This window comes from Myotis yumanensis, unplaced genomic scaffold (genome assembly GCF_028538775.1).
Source record: "Myotis yumanensis isolate MYYU_CA2020_CCGP unplaced genomic scaffold, mMyoYum1.0.hap1 SCAF_16, whole genome shotgun sequence".
NCBI lineage: Eukaryota > Metazoa > Chordata > Mammalia > Chiroptera > Vespertilionidae > Myotis > Myotis yumanensis.
In genome coordinates, this window is record NW_027223767.1 from 51,443,729 (window position 1) to 51,464,100 (window position 20,372).

General features: G+C 52.0%; 1 protein-coding gene across 3 annotated transcripts in view; it reads left to right on the forward strand.

Annotated features, from left to right (window-relative positions):
* The window catches only part of TNRC6C (trinucleotide repeat containing adaptor 6C), a 71,949-nt gene that overhangs the window by 35,622 nt on the left and 15,955 nt on the right, over positions 1-20,372 (forward strand). For all 3 annotated transcript variants that reach the window (XM_070393421.1, XM_070393422.1, XM_070393423.1), the window contains 5 exons: positions 6,753-9,335; positions 13,922-14,137; positions 16,435-16,601; positions 19,185-19,265; positions 20,108-20,165. In XM_070393421.1, coding sequence (XP_070249522.1) covers positions 6,753-9,335; positions 13,922-14,137; positions 16,435-16,601; positions 19,185-19,265; positions 20,108-20,165 — 3,105 coding nt within the window. The remainder of the gene's footprint in view (positions 1-6,752; positions 9,336-13,921; positions 14,138-16,434; positions 16,602-19,184; positions 19,266-20,107; positions 20,166-20,372) is intronic.

Below are 20,372 nucleotides of genomic sequence, written 5' to 3' on the forward strand. Positions count from 1 at the left end.
TACACACACATACTAGTATATAATGACTAGATCATTTTATGTCTAAACATCTCAGAAAATGCCATTAATCTACATGATATTAATAAAATAAATGATTAATTTTCGGTTCACAAACAAAAGTCTTGGTTTTATACCAATTTCATCGTTCCCAGCAGCCTCTGGGGTCAGAGCCAGACAAACCTTTGAACTCGCCCCCTTGCATTGGCTCAAGGTCCCTCTGCCGGAGGGGTCTCTGGGCTCCTCCTGCGCAGCCTGTCTGGCCGGCGCTGCCTGTGCTCCCGCGCTGCTTTCCCCTCGCACCGGGCCTCTTCCTCACGGTCTCACACATGCCCGGTCGGCGCGTCTCCCCAGCGCGTGCACACGGTGACCGCCCGCCCTTCTGTCCCTTCACATCGTTGTCTCCCCGCCCCAAGGACCCCGAAGTGTCCTCACTGCTCAGTCGGCAGCATGTAAGTTCGCACTCTGTGCTGTGTAACCGGTAGTGCTGGCTGGCCAAGGCGTCCTCTCACGCACGTGTCTGAGCCTCCTACACAGGAAATGACAGGCCTGAGCCCCTCACGACCGCTCATCTCTAAGTCCTTCCCACAAAGAGCTTGTCTGGTTTGTCAGCGGAGGGCAGTGCCCCCACGTTCTCAGGGCTCCCTCGGTTCCCCTGCGGTCCTCGCAGGCGTTTCTAGGCCTTTCTCCCCGGCTGCTCCAGAGTCCTGCCCAAGGGCCTGCGATTTCCATGAGGTGCCACCCCCGGCGGCCATCCGAACTGGAGTCCCAGCCTCAACTGCTAAGAGCCAGGAGGCAACCAGCTGGCCAGCCCAGCTCAGGGTAGAGGCAGAGCTAGTGGGGCAGAGGGCTGAGCTGGGCAGCGGGAGCCCGGGAGGACCTGCGTCCTTTCTCCGACCGGCGGGATCCAGACACACAGTCACGTGTCGCCAGGCATGGAGGCCAGGGTTCCTGCAGCCCCGGTTCCAGGCTCTCCCTTTAAATGACAACCATTTGTCCTGACGTAAAGCGTGGCCTCTAGTAAAGCCATGCAGGCAAATGGGGGTCTTCTATTCATGTGCTGAGTTGGCAGATGCTTTTCCCCGTAAGGCAGTGGTTCTCCACCTTCTGGCCCTTTAAATACAGTTCCTCATGTTGTGACCCAACCATAAAATTATTTTCGTTGCTACTTCATGACTGTAATGTTGCTACTGTTATGAATCGTCATGTAAATATCTGATATGCAGGATGGTCTTAAGCGACCCCTGTGAAAGGGTCGTTCGACCGCCAAAGGGGTCGCGACCCACAGGTTGAGAACCGCTGCTGTAAGGTCAGTGTTAGCCTGTACATGGGATAAGAGTGTCATTTTATCCTGTTGTTTTCTCTTCAGACTGTGTCTGAAGCAGAACCCCGGCTCCCTGCACTTGAGAGCTTTCATCAGGGTTTAAGAACCTCCTTTCTATTGTGCTAAAGGCGGAACAATGGATTGTTTCGGGGGCTGCTTTGTACGGGTATAAACAGGCTTTGGTGGCTGCGCGGCTGTGTTTGCCACCTAGATGGGTTTTAGATGGAGGAAGAAAGTAATTAAGAAGTTGGACACTTGCCAATTTGCATATGGCGCTCGTTTGGGATATTGGAGCGAGTGTTGGTATGCCAAATGTTTGGGGGGAGGAAGAGTGAGAAAGAAGCGGGAGTGGAAACAAAGGCAGCGAGAGCGAGCGGCGGTTTATCTGCGCAGCCGGCAGGCGGGGCGCCGTTATTCTCTTGGCTGACTTTCAACAAACAAGCAAACCGGCAGCGGCGCTCCTGTGACTGGGGCCTGAATAAAAATGTTGTGACAATTGAGAGAATTGAAAGAGGAGGGGAGATGGGTTTAGTGTCAGCTGCAATTAGATAATCAAAGCTTTCCAATCCCCGCCGTGGGCGCCCCCCCCCCCCCCGCTGCAGGGGTGGAGCGGGGCCTCCCGGAGAGGAAGGGCTGCCAACCCTGCCCGCTGGCCGCCGAGGGCACCCGCAAGTGCCGGGGACTTTCCTGGCAGCGCGACAGGATGAGGCTGTCGCTGTGCACAGCCGACATGGTGGAGTCAGCCCAGGTGATCCCAGATGCAGGCGAACAAGCAGCTGGCTTGCAAGGTAGCGTCTCGGGGGTGGAGGCCCCTTTCTGCAGGTATTTCTGCTACAGGTGTGTCAGGAGGAGAGACGAACGCACACGAGCAGAGCGTGTCCCACGTCAGCCTGTGACGTGCCATCCAGAGAGCAGCCCGGAGCCCAGGCTCCCGTGCCGGTCACACTGATAAGATGGCGTCTCAGGCAGCTGCTGGCCCAGGGCGGCGGCAGGGCCTTCCCGCCGGCCTCCTCCGCGTCCTCGGTGCTGGCCGCTCTCCCAAAGGAGGATGCGGCTTGTTGTGCCCCCACGTTCATCGGCATCTGACAGGCTGTCAACCTGGAGGCAGCAAACTCCCTTTACTGCTCGTTTGAAGTAAGACCCAGGCAGTGAGCTCATTCTCTCGGACGCTCCCATTGTTTCCGTAAACCTTTTGCTCCAAGCCGGTACTTGGGTCAGCATTGCCTGGATCTTCGCTAGGGAGACTGGATCAGGTGTCCCGGATTCTGTCCAGTAACGGAATTCTGAATTCAGATCTCCCTGAGACTTGGTTGTTGCTGTTGTTAATCCTCACCCGAGGATATTTTCCCATGGACTCTTTTTTTAGAGAGAGTGGAAGGGAGGGGAGAGATAGAGAAATGAAAACATTAATGTGAGAGAGACGCGTCGATTGGCTGCCTCCCACACGCGACCTGACCAGGGCCGGGGATTGAGTCTACAGCCAAGGTATGTGCCCTTGACCGGAATTGAACCTGGGACTCTTCAGTCCGCAGGCCAGTGCTCTCCCCACTGAGCCAAACCGGCTAGGGCCTCCCTGAGATTTTTACACAGTAAATGCTGTCGAGGGTAAGGTGTTTGGGGTTCTCAAAAGCTGCAAACAGGAAACCAAGTGGCAAGGAATCTGTTACCACTACGCCTTAGTAAACGTGTTCACAGCTATGGAAGGAAGCCTTCGGAATTATGTTTTATAATATATAGTTTATTATTTTGTCATTTCCGTTGGAAGGCTGTGGTGATAAAGAATGAATTATGTCCTATTTGTCAGTGTTACGACTAATTAAGCATTCTGCACACTTCTGAGTGAATCTTGTGCACGCTCCCTATCTGATTAATCCGATACCTAATTAAGGTTTTGCTTACTGTAGCTTTTGGAAGCTCTTTGTTAAATACTTTTCCTTGAAAAAATTGATCTTTATGTCATTAACATTTTAGAATTTGGAAGTAAAAAAAAAAAGCTTTTCTCTTTAAACGATGCTATCATGTAATCCTTTTTAATTTAATCACTTAAGGCAGTTATGTTACTTAGATTTTTATAGACACCTATTTTTAGAACATGTGAACCATTTTAAACAGCAGAGGAAAGGACAGTATTATACACAAACTTCATTACTTTTTTCTTTTAAGGCTGTTTTTTAAAATTCTTTAAGAAGTAAGAATTTTACTCTGAAAATGCCAGCTTTAGTTCAGTCCTGCTGGTTATTAGTCATCACCCCTTGTCCAGGCCTCCCTCTCGGACCCTGTCTGCCACCTGTAAGGAGACGTAATGTGAGAGGTCCAGGTCGTTCGCCGTGTGTGCTGTGGTCTGAGTCTCATGGATGTGGACTCTGGCTCGGAACTGAGACCTGCTGAGCTCACAGATGAACCAGGCCTGTCAGAGGACGGTCCACGCCGCGGAGACACGGGCGTGCGTGGTCCTCGTAGGCACCACGCCTGGCTTTCGTTTTTCCTCCTTTCACTTTGTCACTTTATCATTTTTCCGTCTCAAGAAGTTTTAAAATGGGAATCAACTCTGTCCGATGTTGGGAGGTAGGTCCTGCTGCTTGCCTCCTGTGGTTGGCTTTGTTTTGGCCACTGTACTAAGCAGACAGTGGTGAGTGGTATTTGCAAATCAAATGGAGTCTATATTTGAGAACCATAAATACTGCATTAAAATCACAACTTTGGCTTTCTGGTTTTTAAGATCTTTCCAGCTTTTAAATAAATACATTTTATGTTTAAACTATTTTTTTTAAATATATTTTATTGATTTTTCACAGAGAGGAAGGGAGAGAGAGAGTTAGAAACATCGATGAGAGAGAAACATCGATCAGCTGCCTCCTGCACACCTCCTATTGGGGATGTGCCCGCAACCAAGGTACATGCCCCCGACTGGAATCAAACCTGGGACCTTTCAATCTGCAGGCCGACGCTCTATCCACTGAGCCAAACCAGTCAGGCTAAACTATTATTTTTTTAAAATCAATGGAAAAATATCCTCGGGTGAGGATTAACAAAAAATAATAATAATTTTAAAAATAAAGTAAAATGGTGCGGTTCATCAGGAGCTTACACATAGGACTGCCGTGTGACCCGGTACCTCCACTTCCGGGTATGGACCCAAAAGAACTGAAAGAGGGACTGGAGCCGATGTGCCTGTACTCAGGTTATGCAGCATTAGCCACGATAGCCAGCGTGTGGAAACCGCCCGATGGTCCACGGGTAGGTGAAGAAGTAAACCACCGTGGTCTAGGCATCCAATGGCATGTTAGTCGGCATTGAAAAGGAAGGGAATTCTGACACATGCTAGAACATGATGAACCTTGACAGCATCATGCTAAGTGAAATCAGCCAGTCACAAAAGGACAGATATTGTGGGATTCCATTTGTAGAAGGGCCCTGGAGTAGTCAGAGCCTGGAGAAAGGACCGAGAGTGGTGGGGACCAGCGTGGGCGGGGGGGGGGGGGGGGGGGGGGGTTAGTGTTTAATGGGTGGAGAGTTTCAGTTTAGGGTGATGGATAGTGGCAATAGTTGCACAATATGAATGTACTTGGAGTCACTCAAAAATGGTTAAAATGGAAAGTTTATATTTTGTATATTTTACCGCAATAAAAAATACATTTGCTTGAATAGTGTGGTTGAGATTCAGTATGCCAGAAAGGTTGCTTGGTGTTTGTGTTGATTCTCATGGTAATGTGCAGTATAGGGAGGCTCTAGGAATCATAAGTTTAGAGCCAAGAGCCTTCGGGATTGGACCGTTAGTTCCTCATCATCTTTTTAGAGCTGAGAAATGGCCAGGTCGCTCACTGTGGTTGCTTCAGCTAGAACTCCGATTCGGTTCTACATATTTATTCTTTTGTTTGCCCAGGACACATTTATTGGTTCCTGATATGTGGCAAGCATTATGGATATAAAACTAAAAAGATACCATCCATGTCCTTAAGAAACTCACCTTCAAAAATTAGGCTCTTCATGCAGGGATCAGGGTTTTATAATCACACAAATCTCTTCGTTCTTGTCAAGTCGTCACGTTTTTCTAACAATAAAGATGTGCGCTTTGAATTACATTCCCACCACCTCGGAGCATTGGGCACTCACCTTGGGTACCGTTTGGGATTCTGTCTGTTACCTCATTTGGTATCATATTTAAGCGTTTTCAATTTTTTTTAATGTTTTTAAAATAGAAGAAAGTACACAGTAAATAAAATTACACTCACAATACAGATTTGGCCTAATATTTTGCCCTATTTCGTTCGGATCTCTGTTTCAGAGATGTCACAGGTAGCGCCCTCAACCCCGTTCCTGTCCCCCAGAAGGCACCGCGATCCTCACTCGGGTCCGTGTGGCAGTGGCCGCGTAAGCGCGGTGCGGCGTCGCCTCTGGTTAAAGTGCGTCTCTCGCAGCGATGGCGCTGGTGGTTGTTTCCTATGGGTTTCCTGTCCGTTTCCCACTTTCGCTGGACTCTTGGCCTTGCTTTTGGTTTGGTTCTTTGTTCTGGTTGTCATCTTCCGTCTGCTCCCTCCTTCCTGTCTGCGGCTTGCTTCCAGCTTCCTTTACGTGGTGTTGCCTGTCACCCCGTGTTCTGATGTTATGTTGGATCTTTATGTCTCCCGTAGGAGACACACGGAGTGTCCAAGGCCACGGAGATGGCCTCATTAAACTTTAAAAGTTTTGCTTTTCCTAATTCGGTCTTTAGTCCATCTGGAGTTTGTTTCTGTGTATGATGTGAGATAGGGCTCCAGAGAGGAAGGGAGAAGGAGAGAGAGAGAGAGATATCAGTGATGAGGGAGAATCATGGATCGGCTGCCTCCTGCATGCCCCCCACTGGGGATGAAGCCCACAACCCAGGCATGTGCCCTGACCGAGAATTTAACCGTGACCTCCTGGTTCATAGGTCAGTGCTCAACCACTGAGCCACACTGGCCAGGCACTTACAATCCTTTTCTACTAAATGAGCTGCCTCGCCTCTGGAGATACTGTAACCCTAGAGTCTCCCGAAAAACAACAGAGTGTACCCAGACGCAGGAGCCCTTGCTGATGCCCACGTCTCCCCGAGCTGGCTCTGGTGTTGCCGAGTGACACGCCTTTCCAAGTTGCTAGACTTAAGCGAAGCAGCTTCCTTTCATACAAATGCTCTCTGAGATGCCTGTGTGCATGCGGGCACGGGGCGCCTTCTCCAGAGGAAGGAGAGGACGGTGCAGTGGTAGGAACTGATACGATTGTAGCAGCACGAACTCGTCTTTAAGTGGGAGCGATTAAGAAGACAAACAGCTTTTTTCTTTAAGTCATATTTTTAGCATTTGTCATTCGGAACTGAGAACTTGAAATAATGAGCTTCCCCCAAAGACTAGCTGACAGTTGATTCGTTGACAAATGGGAGGAAAATCTAACTTGGGATTTGTTTCATCCTCTGCAGATCTCAGTCGCGGCGGGTTGGCAGAGCATTATGAAAGTCCGCCCTGGGCACCGCAGCCCGCGTTCCGGAGTGAAGCCAGCTGCCCCTGGGATCAAGTGATCATAGACAGGACTGATCAGGAGGCGTGGCCTTCCATCCCCGGGGCCGAGCCGGAGGCGGCCTCAGAATGCACTGTGGACGCTGACTCCGCCCCCCACGCCAGCTCGGAGAACAGCAGCATGGCGACAGGGAGCGCCCCAGGCGGCTTCCCCGGACACGCCAAGAAGACCAATGGCAATAACAGCACCAACGGCGCACTGGTCCAGAGCCCTCCGAACCCCAGTGCCCTGGGCGCAGGGGGCACCAACGGCAGCAGCAGTGCGGCCAGAGTGTGGGGCGTAGCTGCGGGCTCCAGCTCCGGCCTCGCCCAGTGCGCGCTGGGCGCCGGGGAAGGGAAAATGGACAGCATGCTTGCCGAGGGGAGAAGTCAGAACTGCTGGGGCGCTTCCAGCCCCAACGCTGGCATGAACCTCAACCTTAACCCGAACGCCAACCCAGCTGCCTGGCCTGTGCTCGGACATGAAGGAACAGTGGCCACAGGCACCCCTTCCAGTATTTGCAGTCCAGTCAGTGCCATAGGTCACAGTGTGGGCAACCAGAACGGGAACCCGCCGGGCACGCTGGGTGCGTGGGGGAGCTTGCTGCCGCCGGAGAGCACAGAGCCACCAACGCCCACTTCTCAGAATGTGTCTTTCAGCGCACAACCTCAGAACCTTAACACTGATGGACCAAACAACACTAACCCCGCGAGCTCCTCGCCAAACCCTGTCAATGCAATGCAGACCAACGGGCTGCCCACCTGGGGCCTGGCCGTCGGCATGGGGGCCGTCATCCCGCCCCACCTGCAAGGCCTTCCTGGTGCTAACGGGTCGTCAGTCTCTCAAGTCAGTGGGGGCGGTGAAGGAATCGGCAGTTCTGTGTGGGGACTGTCCCCAGGCAGCCCTGCCACCGGAAATAGCAATTCTGGGTTCAGTCAGGGGAATGGAGACACTGTGAACTCAGCATTAAGTGCTAAACAGAATGGATCCAGCAGTGCTGTGCAAAAGGAAGGGAATGGGGGGACCGCCTGGGACTCGGGGCCTCCCGCTGGCCCCGGGATCCTTGCCTGGGGGAGGGGCCGTGGCAATAACAGCGTGGGGGGTATCCATTCAGGAGCGTGGGGCCACCCCAGCCGCAGCACCGCCAACGGTGTGAATGGGGAGTGGGGAAAGCCCCCAAACCAGCATTCCAGTGGTGATGTCAGTGGGAAAGCATCAACAGGGTGGGACAGCCCCGGTGTCGGCAGCCAGAACCCTGCCCTGCAGCCTAGCGGTGAGCACGGGAGCTCATGGGCCAAGGCTGCCCCTTCTGGAGCCCCGGCGAGCGAAGGCAGCAGCGAGGGCTCTGGCGGCCACAGTGAAGGAGGTGCCGGGAGGGAAGGGGCCGAAGGCCGGAGGCGAGATAAAGGGGTTCTAGACCAAGGGCACATCCAGTTGCCAAGGAACGATCTTGACCCAAGAGTGCTGTCTAATACTGGCTGGGGACAGACTCCTGTAAAGCAAAACACTGCCTGGGAGTTTGAAGAGTCCCCGAGGTCTGAGCGAAAGAATGACAACGGAACAGAGGCCTGGGGCTGTGCGGCTCCTCAGCTTTCACACTCAGGGGGGAAGAACGATGGGTCCATCATAAACAGTACAAATACCTCTTCAGTATCGGGGTGGGTCAGCTCGCCACCTGCTGCTGGGCCAGCAAACACAGGCTGGGGGGACAGCAGCGCCAGAGCGCCAAATGGCCCCGGGGTTTGGGGGGACTCCATCAGCTCTGCTGCTGTTCCTAACGCTGCTGCTGCCAAGAGTGGCCACGCCTGGAGTGGGACCGCGAGGCAGGAGGACAAGTCACCCACCTGGGGTGAGCCTCTCAAGCCCAAGTCTCAGAACTGGGGAGACGGACAGAAGCCCAGTCCAGCCTGGAGTGCAGGAGGCGGGGACTGGGCCGACGCGTCTTCCGTCCTTGGGCACCTGGGGGATGGGAAGAAAACTGGCTCTGGGTGGGATGCTGACGGTAGCCGGTCAGGGCCTGGCTGGAGTGATGCTCCCCGGCCTGGGACCGGTGGCTGGGGCAACGGCACGAATACAAAGGCGAATCCAGGGGCAAACTGGGGAGAGTCTTTGAAACCCGGCCCCCAACAGAACTGGGCGAGCAAACCCCAGGACAGCAGCATGAGTAACTGGGGAGGAGCCGCTTCTGTTAAACAGACAGGGACAGGGTGGATCGGGGGCCCCGTCCCTGTCAGACAGAAGGACGGCAACGAGGCCACGGGCTGGGAAGAACCTTCTCCCCCGTCCATTCGACGCAAAATGGAGATTGATGATGGTACCTCAGCTTGGGGAGACCCGAGCAGCTACAACAACAAAGCTGTCAACATGTGGGACAGAAACAACCCAGGCCTCCAGGGCAGCGCCACGGCCGCCAGCACTGCCGCCAGCAGCAGTGCCAACGCGGGCGACATGCCAGCGCCGCACCCCGCCAGCGCCCCGCTGACCCGATCGCCGCTGCTCGGCCCAGGTATGGAAGGGACTTGGAGTTCTTTAAGAGTAAGAACGCGCTCATTCTCACCACAGAGGCATGCGTCCTCCGACCGTGTTTTTATAGCCAATGGTATTGATGCCCTGCAACTAGCGTAGTGTTTAAGTGGCATCCAAAGAGATACCTACAGCGGGGCTCGGGCAGCTTTCTGTCTGGAGAGGAGTCCCGGCAGCACTGCCGGTGGCAGGGGGGGCACGGAGGGAACGCGTCCTCTCGGGAGAGCTGGCCACTGTGTCCTCTGTACGTACAGCCTCCACCCGCGCCCAGTAGAAGCTCCTGGGAGCCGGGGGCTGGGGAGCCCACCCCAGATTTCTAGTGCTTTAGTGTGGAGGGAAGCCCGTTCACTGGTCACTGCAGATTTCCACGGGGGTTCTGATGTGTGGTCAGCACTGAAATACAGGCCCTGAAGGCCTGAGCAGGTCATTATCCAGTGCCCTTAGGAAGGAACATTCTGGACACTTGAAATCCACTTGCAGACACGGGAGAACGCTGAATGCTAAGAACATTTTTGGTGAATAACAAATCCTCGTAGTAGAGACTCGGTCTAGCAATGAGGTTGAGGGAGCGTCTCCAGAAGACGAACTCAGGTTTCACCAGAACATGTAGTTAATGTGAAAGGGATTGCGGGGTGGAGTAGAATCGAATAGGAGGCCATTATGGACTTGATCTGAGCGACCGCAGGGACAGTGGAGTGAGGGCATGAGCTCTTGCCTGGGGTTGCCTCTTGCAGCAGCGGGTGGAAGTGAAGTATTAGTGCCTGTGCCGATCAGAAAAGCCGGAGTCCACTGCTCACTGCTCGTTGCCCCTGCTCGGGGCCTTTTCCATGCGGTTCACTGCCTTGCTCAGTCCCAGGAGTGTCAGCTGGCCGTCCGGGCACTGCAGCTGTGATCCTCACGGGAGTTCTGTGCTCCAGGCAGCGTGAGACGAGCCTTTGCGTTGGAGTACTTAACCCAGTGACGTTCTATTTGCCTTACCACTTCGTGTGCTGGCACAGATAGTGTAACCAAAGCAGAGGACCTGCGCAGTAATCATGGAAGAGGCAGGTCAGCCACACCCTAAACCGAAGCTAGGAAGAAATGGGGTTATGCGTACCGCGGTGGGTAAACAGGTATGTCGTTTCCCTGAAGAAGCCGGGAATGTCCTACACGCTCGCCACTCCCTCATCCTCGGTGTGAAACAGACAAGAGTCACCGCAGGTGGGAGGTCAGCAGGGTGCTGTTCGCGCTCGGCTGTGTTCGCCCTGCGCTTCAGAAATAGGTCCCGCTGCCTCCCCACCAGCAGACGCTGTCTTAAGCACATGCGGTAGTTGCCATCGAGGAATGTGCTCAGCGGGCTGTGTTTGTGGCCCTGGGTTTCTTGGGGTGCGTTTGATTAGGGTGTTTCTACTTTTCTGTGTTTGGGGGACTTGGTAGGTGCGAGCAGGAGCAGGGACCAGGCTAAAGAAGGAGGGGGAGGTTCCCCTCCGTGCAAGTCCTGGGACACACACTCAGTTCAAAATGATGGACCGATAACAGTTAAAAATACAGTGTGGTCCCCCAGGTGTCAGTATGACAGACTTAGCACATTCAAAACCTGTATTAATGCACTAAAATACAATCTAAAGAGTTTTTTTGTTTCGGATGACACAGTAAGGCAGACAGAGAAGCTCTGTGAGAGGCGTGTGCCACTTTTGGAAAAGATCCTTATTGGCAGCCTTCAACTAGAGTCCCCTGAGGAGACAGAGGGTCAAACAAATGGCCCGAAACCAGGCGTCCGAAAAGCAGTGCCCTTTGCCGCCTGACTGCGCAGACCCCTCTGTTTCCAGCTCCACTCTGTACCCATCTTGATGTCACACATGAGAGAGCTCTGCAGCTGCCAATTCTGCTCGGTCTCTGCACAGGCCAGTAGCCAACCAAGCATTATAATAAACCCACATGGCACTTAAAGGCCCTGGGTGTGAGCAGAACCCCGTCTCATTCATATTTCAGTCCCTGCAATGCCGAGCACGTAGCAGACGCTCAGATGCTTCAGCAATTGAATTAGGCCTTTATCCTTCCTTCCCTTAATTATAATTGGCCACTTTTTCCTGAACCATCTTCCCAAAAAGGACGGCCTGCCACACTTATAAAATGATATAAGTAGCATCCCATCCGTGGAACAAACTAGAATTGATTTTTTTCTTTCACCGGAGAAAGAATGCCATCTACCGACTTAGCTGTTGTGCCTGAGATGATAGCCTGAGAGAGGGACCGGCTCCCGGCTCTGGCTCCGGCCTCCTGGCTGCCTGGTGCTGTTTCATGTCAGTCTTAGGCGCTCCTTTTCTCTGTGCTCATAGGAGGGTGAAAATGCAGATTTGAGATGGAATACAGTGGCATGCTCGGGGCGTCTCGTTGCTGCTGTTTTATCCCAGCGCTGTATTTGTCCAGTTGGAGAAGGGAGGCACCACCTCCGACTCAGTGCAGAAAAGTTTTGCCCAGAGCAGTAGGACAGGGGCAGAGGATGCAAGCACCGTTCATCTTTGTATTGTTTATTAATTATTGTCTCTTCATGTGAACAACTGTGCACCTACTTTCACCCACCCTGTATTTGAAGGACCATTTTTAAATTTTAATATCCATGTTCTAAAAATTTAAATATAAAGTAGTAATTTGTCCCACCTCATTAAGCCCAACTTTAAACAACCTCTATAAAATCATTAACAAAAAGGGTACCAAGTCACCCCAGCAATCAACACTGAGCAGTGGAGATTACATTTATTCATTTATTTTAGCAGCATGTATTTAGGGTTATTTTCTGTCTACTGAAAATAGTTGCTTTGCATCAAGATTATCTAGTCTGCTGCTTTTAGCATTTCTTGCAGAGCCTTCGGCACGCTTGGCGATGCACACGTTCTGACGGTGTTAGTTTGGCGCTGTAGGTAAATTCTGTTCTTTCCAGACATCAACCTCAGATGGAAATGCTGGGAGTTTTACTTTTTAGTAGGCAATTAGTTTTCCATTTATTTTTAAGATTTTGAAACATGCTGCTTTTGCAAACCATTTGCCTTCTATATAAAAATACTCTGTAGACATTTCTGCTGCTTTAATAGGAATTAAAAACTCTTTGCAAAAATTAACTAACTACAATTACCATTGTCTTAAATGTTTACATGTCGTTTGGAGTTGTAGGATTGCCTTTCAAAAATAGGGAAGTAGAGGCTGACAAGGTTTAGGCGAATTCTTCATTTAATTACCTCTGATAAATCGGTATTCTTACAACTGATTGGCCATTAGCAGCCCGAGTTATCTTATTCCACAGCACACATCATTTTATCAGCTGTGTTAACGTTCCTGATTTAATTTTGTCCCTTCAATTTGTAAAACTGCTTTTCCAAATATACATACACTATTGTTTTCTGTGTAATTACAGGTAATATTCTAGTTGACAGTTGCCGACAATAATTGATTAGAGCTAACTTCCCTGTTATTGGTGATAATTTACATAATATATTGCTCAGCATAGAGCTTGTAATTTAAAATGACTCATAGTTGCATGTCCTTTGGTCATTAATCTATATTACTGTATTTTATTAGAATAAAGAGTGGCACGGGGAGTGATTCCATGCTATTTTAGTCAGAGAATTAATGTTTTCTAATTGAGATGGTAATGTCCATGTTGCAACCAAATGATTGAAAATCTGTGGTTAACTGCTTGCATGTCATGCCTTCTGTTCTTCTATTCAGTTAGTAGTTAAAACATTCTCATTCCACCTGAGAATCCCTGTCTGAAAGCGTGCCTAGGCACAGTGTGTCTCTCGTGAGCTCAGGCAGGAGCACAGTGGCCAGAAGTTGTGTTGCTTGGGAAGAGTGAGGTTGACGTGGAACAGGATGCTCGGCCACAGCACTGAGCAGGGGAACGAGGAAGGATTCCCGGGAAACCCTGGCGATCCATGTGCCTCCCGAGCCACCCTGGCCCCCAGTCCTCCACTCCGTTCCCGTCTGTCAGCCAAGTGCCGGGCTCTCACTCAGCCCACCAGGCGGTCCCTGGGGATGGTCTGTGTACTCAGTCCCTGCTTCATCTGTGCCTGTTGAATCTGCCATCTTCCCATTTTTTTGCCTGGATCTGTGTCTGATGGTTGGTCAGAAGATAAGCAAAAATAACTCTCAGTATGGGTTTGCAACTTGTAAACTTTTCTTATAAGAAAATAATGTAACAAATTTCTTTTAGGTTGTTACATAGACTACCAGAAGTAAACAAGCGACGTCTGAACCATTTGTTTTAAAAGGTTCTTTCAAATCCTGTTATGTGGCAAATACTGTGAATGTAATGGTCTTTAATGTTTAATGGACTTGCAGTTTTGTTTTTTATTTTTTATTTATCTTTATTGTTGAAAGTATGGACGTAGAGTTCTAAGTGGATAGGATCGGGAGTTAGGCAATTGCAACTTTAAGAAGCTAAACAAACCTGATTCGATGTACTGTCTCCTTTTCATTTCTAAAAGCTCTCTTTAAGACAGATTATCTCACATTGTTTTGGATTGAAATTACCGTGTTTCCTGTCTCTGTTTCACTTTGATTCTTTTTCTCTCCCCCATGGCGTGCTTTCAGTTTCCTCGGGCTGGGGAGAGATGCCTAACATTCACTCCAAGGCTGAGAACTCCTGGGGAGAGCCTGCCTCCCCCTCCACCCTGGTGGATAACGGCACAGCAGCGTGGGGCAAGCCGCCCAGCAGCGGCAGCGGATGGGGAGACCAGCCCGCCGAGCCGGCCATGCCGTTCGCGAGAGCCGGGGTGCCTGCCGCCGCCCCAGCCCTGTGCAAACCAGGTACCGAGCACGCTCTGCCTGCCCTGGGTGGCAGTTTAGAAATGGGTCCGAGTGTTTTATTTAGAGGGGTGCTTCCCATTGAATTTTAAGAATTAACTTTTAGGCCACTTTCCTCATCTTATTTACACTTCGACATTGAACTAAGGCTGGAAAGAAATACTGGCCATGTCTGATACGTGAGCACCATGGAGCTTTAACAGAAGCCCAGCTTTCCTTTTAAAAAAATAAGTCCCTGAAAGAACCAGAACAGCATAGAGTATGCGCCTGGCACACCGCTCGTGGCAGCCACCCCTCCGCTGGCTTCCGCAGCTGCTGCCTGAGCGGTGGACACGGCCTCGTCCCGAGCTCAGCGGGAAAGCGGGCTGCTCTCCCCGCTCAGCCCGGCTCTGAAGCGCACGGTGCCGCGCCACCTCACTGCCTGGCCTTGCTTGGTCCTGGGAACCAAATTCTGTGGGCGCTCCAGGTCCATGCTTTTTATCTTTTCTTTCTTTTTATTCTTTGTGAGTATGTGAGTGTGAGTGTGTGTGAGTGAGTGTGTGTGTGAGTGTGTGTGTGTGTGAATGTGAGTGTGTGTGTGAGTGTGTGTGTGTGTGTGTGAGTGTGTGTGTGAATGTGAGTATGTGTGTGAGTGTGTGAGTGTGTGTGTGTGTGAGTGTGTGTGTGTGGTGTGTGTGTGAATGTGAGTGAGTGTGTGTGTGAATGTGTGTGTGAGTGTGTGTGAGTGTGTGTGTGTGAGTGTGTGTGTGTGAGTGTGTGTGTGAATGTGAGTATGTGTGTGAGTGTGTGTGTGAGTGTGAATGTATGTGTGTGAGTGTGTGTGTGTGAGTGTGTGTGTGTGTGAGTGTGTGTGTGAATGTATGTGTGTGAGTGTGTGTGAGTGTGTGTGTGTGAGTGTGTGTGTGGTGTGTGTGTGAATGTGAGTGAGTGTGTGTGTGAATGTGTGTGTGAGTGTGTGTGTGTGAGTGTGTGTGTGAATGTGAGTATGTGTGTGTGTGTGTGTGTGGTGTGTGTGTGAATGTGAGTGAGTGTGTGTGTGAATGTGTAAGTGTGTGTGAGTGTGTGTGTGAATGTAAGTGTGTGTGTGAATGTGTGTGAGTGTGTGTGTGTGTGTGAGTGTGTGTGTGAATGTAAGTGTGTGTGTGAATGTGTGTGAGTGTGTGTGTGTGTGAGTGTGTGTGTGTGTGTGTGAGTGTGTATGTGTGGTTTTTGTTTTGTGGTGTGTTTTTTAAAGGGAAGAAAAAATGTCCTGCATTTCACACCCATTGTCTGAAGTATAAGAAGTGCCCGTATAAAGTACACAGGGTTACAGGTGCTCAGAGCAGCTTAACCAGGGCCTCTCTCAGGGCGGGCGTGGCGATGCGCTGTTTCTGCCGCTGGTGTGATTGCTGGCTGAAGTCTGATGGTAAATTGTTCACATGCCTGCAGAGGCTGCACATTTTCCTTGGATATCATTACGTGTCTTAGCTCTTAAATTTCAATTTGACTAAAAAAAATACAGCTTGACTAGCTTGAGTTGTTCCTTCGCTGGCACAAACCCTGCTGGGCTCTTCACTGCACTTGTGTTCCTCCTGTTCCGAACCCGAGGGAGCAGGCAGCTTCCGGGTTCAGGGTCACAGGCCAGTGGCAGGCGGCACACTTGTCAGTTGCCTGTCTACCTGGTAAGCCTCATGTCTCATGGCCTGACAGTCTCCAGGACTGTGCGGTCGGTCGCCTCATCTGTGGCTTCAAGCTTTCCCAGGAAGTGAGAATGTTACATAAATTTTATACAAGAAGTCACTTTGTATTTTAAGCGAGGAGAAGACATATACCCTGAAGTGGAGGCGGCGCTCAGCCTGGCGCCACCTGCCTGAGGCCTGGCGGCCTCCTCCCGGTTACTCTGGGAGCCGGTCCGCACCAGGCACTGCCGGGCCTCCGCAGGCCTCGGGGTCCCACGGCGCGGTGGGCACGTGGGGGGCACTGGCCGTCCACACAGCGGCCTGCTGCGGTGAGGGCAGGTGGGGGCCAGCCCCCCGGAGGGCAGTGGCGTTGGAAGACTCTGCCTGTCAGTGGCCATTCCTGCCGTGTGGAGGCCGCCACCTTCCCCTGGGCCGCAGGGTCCAGTGTAGAAGCTCCGGCTTCAGCGTGGTCTGTGGTCAGTCCCGGGAGCTGGCCGCACAGGCCGCTCAGAGCCAGCCTGGAGAGGACGCAGCTCGTGGGGGCTCCGCGCTCAGGTGTGGGGCGGGGAGGCGGCGCTGCAGCGAGCATTGACTGCCGCGGGAATGGTGAATTTGACAAGTTCCTGTTCGCTCTCTTTCTAGCTTCAAAATCTATGCAAGAAAGCTGGGGCAGTGGTGGGGACGACATGAGCCTCGGCCCCAGTCAGTGGGACGACGAAGAAGGGGGCATGTGGAACAGTGCCGCCTCCCAGGAAAGCTCCTCCTCCTGCAGCTCCTGGGGGAACGCCCCCAAAAAAGGACTCCAAAAGGTGTGCGCCCCCGAAAGAGGGTCTAACAGTCGCCTAACACACTCCCATTCCAGCAGCATCACTGCAGTGAAGGGGGGTGGGCCTCTCCTGAGCGACCACACGACCACACGGAGTTGCTCTCCCCGCGGAGCAGAGGCGGGTGCGGCGCCGCTGACCTGTTAGGCTCCTTCCTCTTTAAGAGACGAGGGCCGTGCGCCCCGGGGCTGCCCCCAGCAGGCAGCCTCTGGAAAAGCCGAAGTCGTGTGCACCAGGAGACTGCCAAGTAGATCTCAGTCTAAGGCGGGAAATGAAGACGGGAAGGGGTTGTAGGACAGTCTCGGAGAGGGAGGCCTTTCTAAAGCCAGAAAGGGACGGCTGGCAAACCGCGGTCGGTAAAGATGAAGCTGCGTGACATCCAACACCACATTCAAAGCAGGAAACAGCCACTGGGAAAGTTATCTGTGACTCAGGTCACAGAGCTGGGATCGCCCTAGTCCAGTGGTCGGCAAACTGCGGCTCGGCAAACCGCGGCTCGCGAGCCACATGCGGCTCTTTGGCCCCTTCGGTGTGGCTATTCCACAAAATACAGGCTCTTCCACAAAATATCGACTTCTGCGCATGGGCCACAAAGTTTCAATCACACTGTACATGCTCGCCCACACGTGGTATTTTGTGGAAGAGCTGCATGTGGCTCACAAGCCGTGGTTTGCCGACCACGGCCCTAGTCTCAAAAGGTCCTGTCGTTTCTCGGCCTTTTGGCTAAGATCAAGTGTAAAAGGGGTCCTAGACACTGATTTTTTAATATATATGTATATGTTTTATTGATTTCAGACAGGAAGAGAGATGGAAACATCAGTGATGAGAGAGAATCATTGATCGGCTTGCTCCTGCACGCCCCCTACTGGGGATCGAGCCTGCAACCCAGGCATGTGCCCTTGACCAGAATTGAACCTGGGACCCTTCAGTCCACAGGCTGATGCTCTATCCACTGAGCCAAGCCAGCTAGGGCTGATTTTTTTGTCAACCAGTAACCCAATAGAAAAATGAGAAAGAATGTGAATAGGTAATTTCTAGAAAAAGATACAAATAGCCCTTAAACAGGGGAGGACAGCAGCCTGGCCTGCGGGAAGTTCAGTTTAAAACAGCGTGAGAGGTCCCCCTGTTCACCTCGGACCACAGAGATGCGGAACGGAATAAACGCTCTGCCTGCAGAGCCCTCAGAGCTGTCTCCGCCGGCCGGCCGGTGGGTGTGGACTAGCGCCGCCCAGCGGAGGCCAGGGGTACTGTGTCCACGCGGCAGGCCGGGCGCAGCGCTTTCCGTGGTCATGGGGCTAGCGAATGGCATTTGTACACAGTCTTCTATTGTGGCATTTTTTTTAGTTAAAAAAGAAAAAACATAACTTAGATGTACATTGATGGGGTAACTAGTTAAATTATGCCACATCCATATTATAGAAAGTTAAACAGACATTTTAAAAGAAATTCTATATATATTGATATGAAAAGATCACCAATATATATTGTTAAGTAAAAAAGGTAAGATACAGGAAAGCGAGTATAATACCTTTGTGTATAGTACTATAGGCTCATATCACTTTAGGTGGGGAGGGGAAAAGAAGAGAAAGGTGTGTGTGTGTGTGTGTGTGTGTGCGTGTGTGTGTGTGTGTGCATGCGTGCACACTTGCAGCTTCTGTGGAATTGGAAGGTCTCCACGGGGGTAGGTAAGACACTGCTCAGAGTGGTTTGTCCTTGGAGAGAACGAGAACGGGCGGGAGGGGGTGCAAGAAGGTGCTTTCGTGTGTTCCTTTTTTCTACTTTCAAAGCACATCAATGTAGTAACTGTCGCCAAAAGTTTGAAAGAGCATTCAGTGGTCAGCAAGACAAGGAGTAGATGGGACTGCAGGCATCGCAGAGCATTCCTTCCACAAGCAGGCTGGCAAATCATCCAGTTTTGGGGGCGCCAGGAATGCCACCCTGGTCTGTGAGACTGGGACCCGGCGAGCCGGGGCATTGCGAGGGCAGAGCAGCCTCCCGTGGTTAGATGGCATGCGGGGTTAGCCTGCAGTCTCAGAGGGAGGGGACCCCTCTGCCCCGCGTCTGCCTCCCTCCTTCCTCTCCCTCCTTCCTCCACTGTTTTCCCTCCCTGCTTTCCCTACCCTTGGGGCTGAAAGCAGTGAATAGTTAATAGAGTTAAGAGGTTTTTTGTTCCTTCTTGTTACCTTTTTGTTCTGTTGGAAGGAGCCCCCTGAGTTCTGCTGCCTTTTAGGGTAAAGCTTATAAAAGGGCAAAGCCTGTGGCTTCAGTGAACTTGGCAGTGGGTGCAGTGCTAGCAGAGGGCAGGCTCCCAGGGAGCGCTCGCTGCGACACTTGTGGTGGAAGTGACACGCACTTACCTGAACTGCATCCATCCTCGGGGAAGAGATGCTCATGCTTTTTTAAGTCCATGAACGTCACACATGCCCACCTCAAATGCACCCCAAAGCCCAACGTTAATACAAAAGGCTTCTGTGGCTTTTAGAGGCCCCGGAGTGTAGGTCTCCCCATGTCTAGAAGAAAGTCATGGAAATGTGACTCACAGACCCCCTCGCCCTCGTTTCGTTCCAGGGCATGAAGACATCTGGCAAACAGGACGAGGCCTGGATCATGAACCGGCTCATCAAACAACTCACCGACATGGGCTTCCCGGTGACTGCGTCTTGTTCTGCCCACCCCTCTCTGGGGCCGCATGGCCCTGTCCTGCCCACACTTGTCGTGTAACAGGAAGGGATAGATGGTTGGCAGGACCTGCCTGGGAACGCCCCTTCCCGGGCCCTGTTGAGGGAGCAGTGCTCTGAGCCACAGCGAAGAGCCGTGTCCTTTGTGAGGAAGGGCGCGAGAGCCTTTCCCTAGAATTAAAAGTCCTGTGGTTTTTAATTTTCAGTGGTTTATACACTTTTATATTTTCATTTACAATTAAAAGTGAGTTTTTATTAGTGTACGCGATAGATTGACAGAGACCCCAAGAGAGGACTTAGTATAAAGGGAAACTGTGCAGGAAAAGAACCCTAACCAAACCCGTTTAGTTCCAGGCGATGTGTAGGGAGAGTTCAAGGTCGCTGGCTGTTCCTCTGAAAACGTGTCACAATCTGTTCGGTGCCTCAGATCGAAGGGTGGGAGCTCGGAGAGCGAGGGGTACCCCTGCGTCCACCCAGCAGTCCCGCCAGCTGTCTCCACGTCTGTAGTCAGACGGCGCTTCCCTTTCGGTGGCTGTGGATGCCCGGCGCTCGGGAGCTGCAGTCCTGGCCCTGAGCCGCGTGCGGCTCCAGTGTTAACACAGTCTTTGCTCTCGCAGGTCCCTTTCACGGGGCATTTTCTCAGGGCAGGTGTCTTATTGTGAGACATTTAACTCTAGTCAACAGGGGAGAAAGGTGCGTCCGTGCCAAGCCGGTCATGCTAGGTAGCGGCGGGCCTGCCCCGAGTGGCCGCTAGAGCTCTTGGTAAGCGTTCCTGTGCCAACACCCACTCTAATGACAGCCGTCTTCCCGCAGAGAGAACCAGCTGAAGAGGCCTTGAAGAGTAATCACATGAACCTTGACCAGGCCATGAGTAAGTCACACACGGACAGTCGCTGCTGAAAGGCGCGGGCGTGGGGTTCTGATTTCCAGAGCGTGCGTGTAGTCCTGGATGAGGGTGGGATACGTGTTGGGTGGACAGGGCGGGCCCCGCGGAGGAGGAAGTGTGTGATGTGCCCCACAGGAAGCACGCGGTTCCGTGCGCTCCTGCATGGTGGTGTGTCCCCAGCAGGTAGAAGAG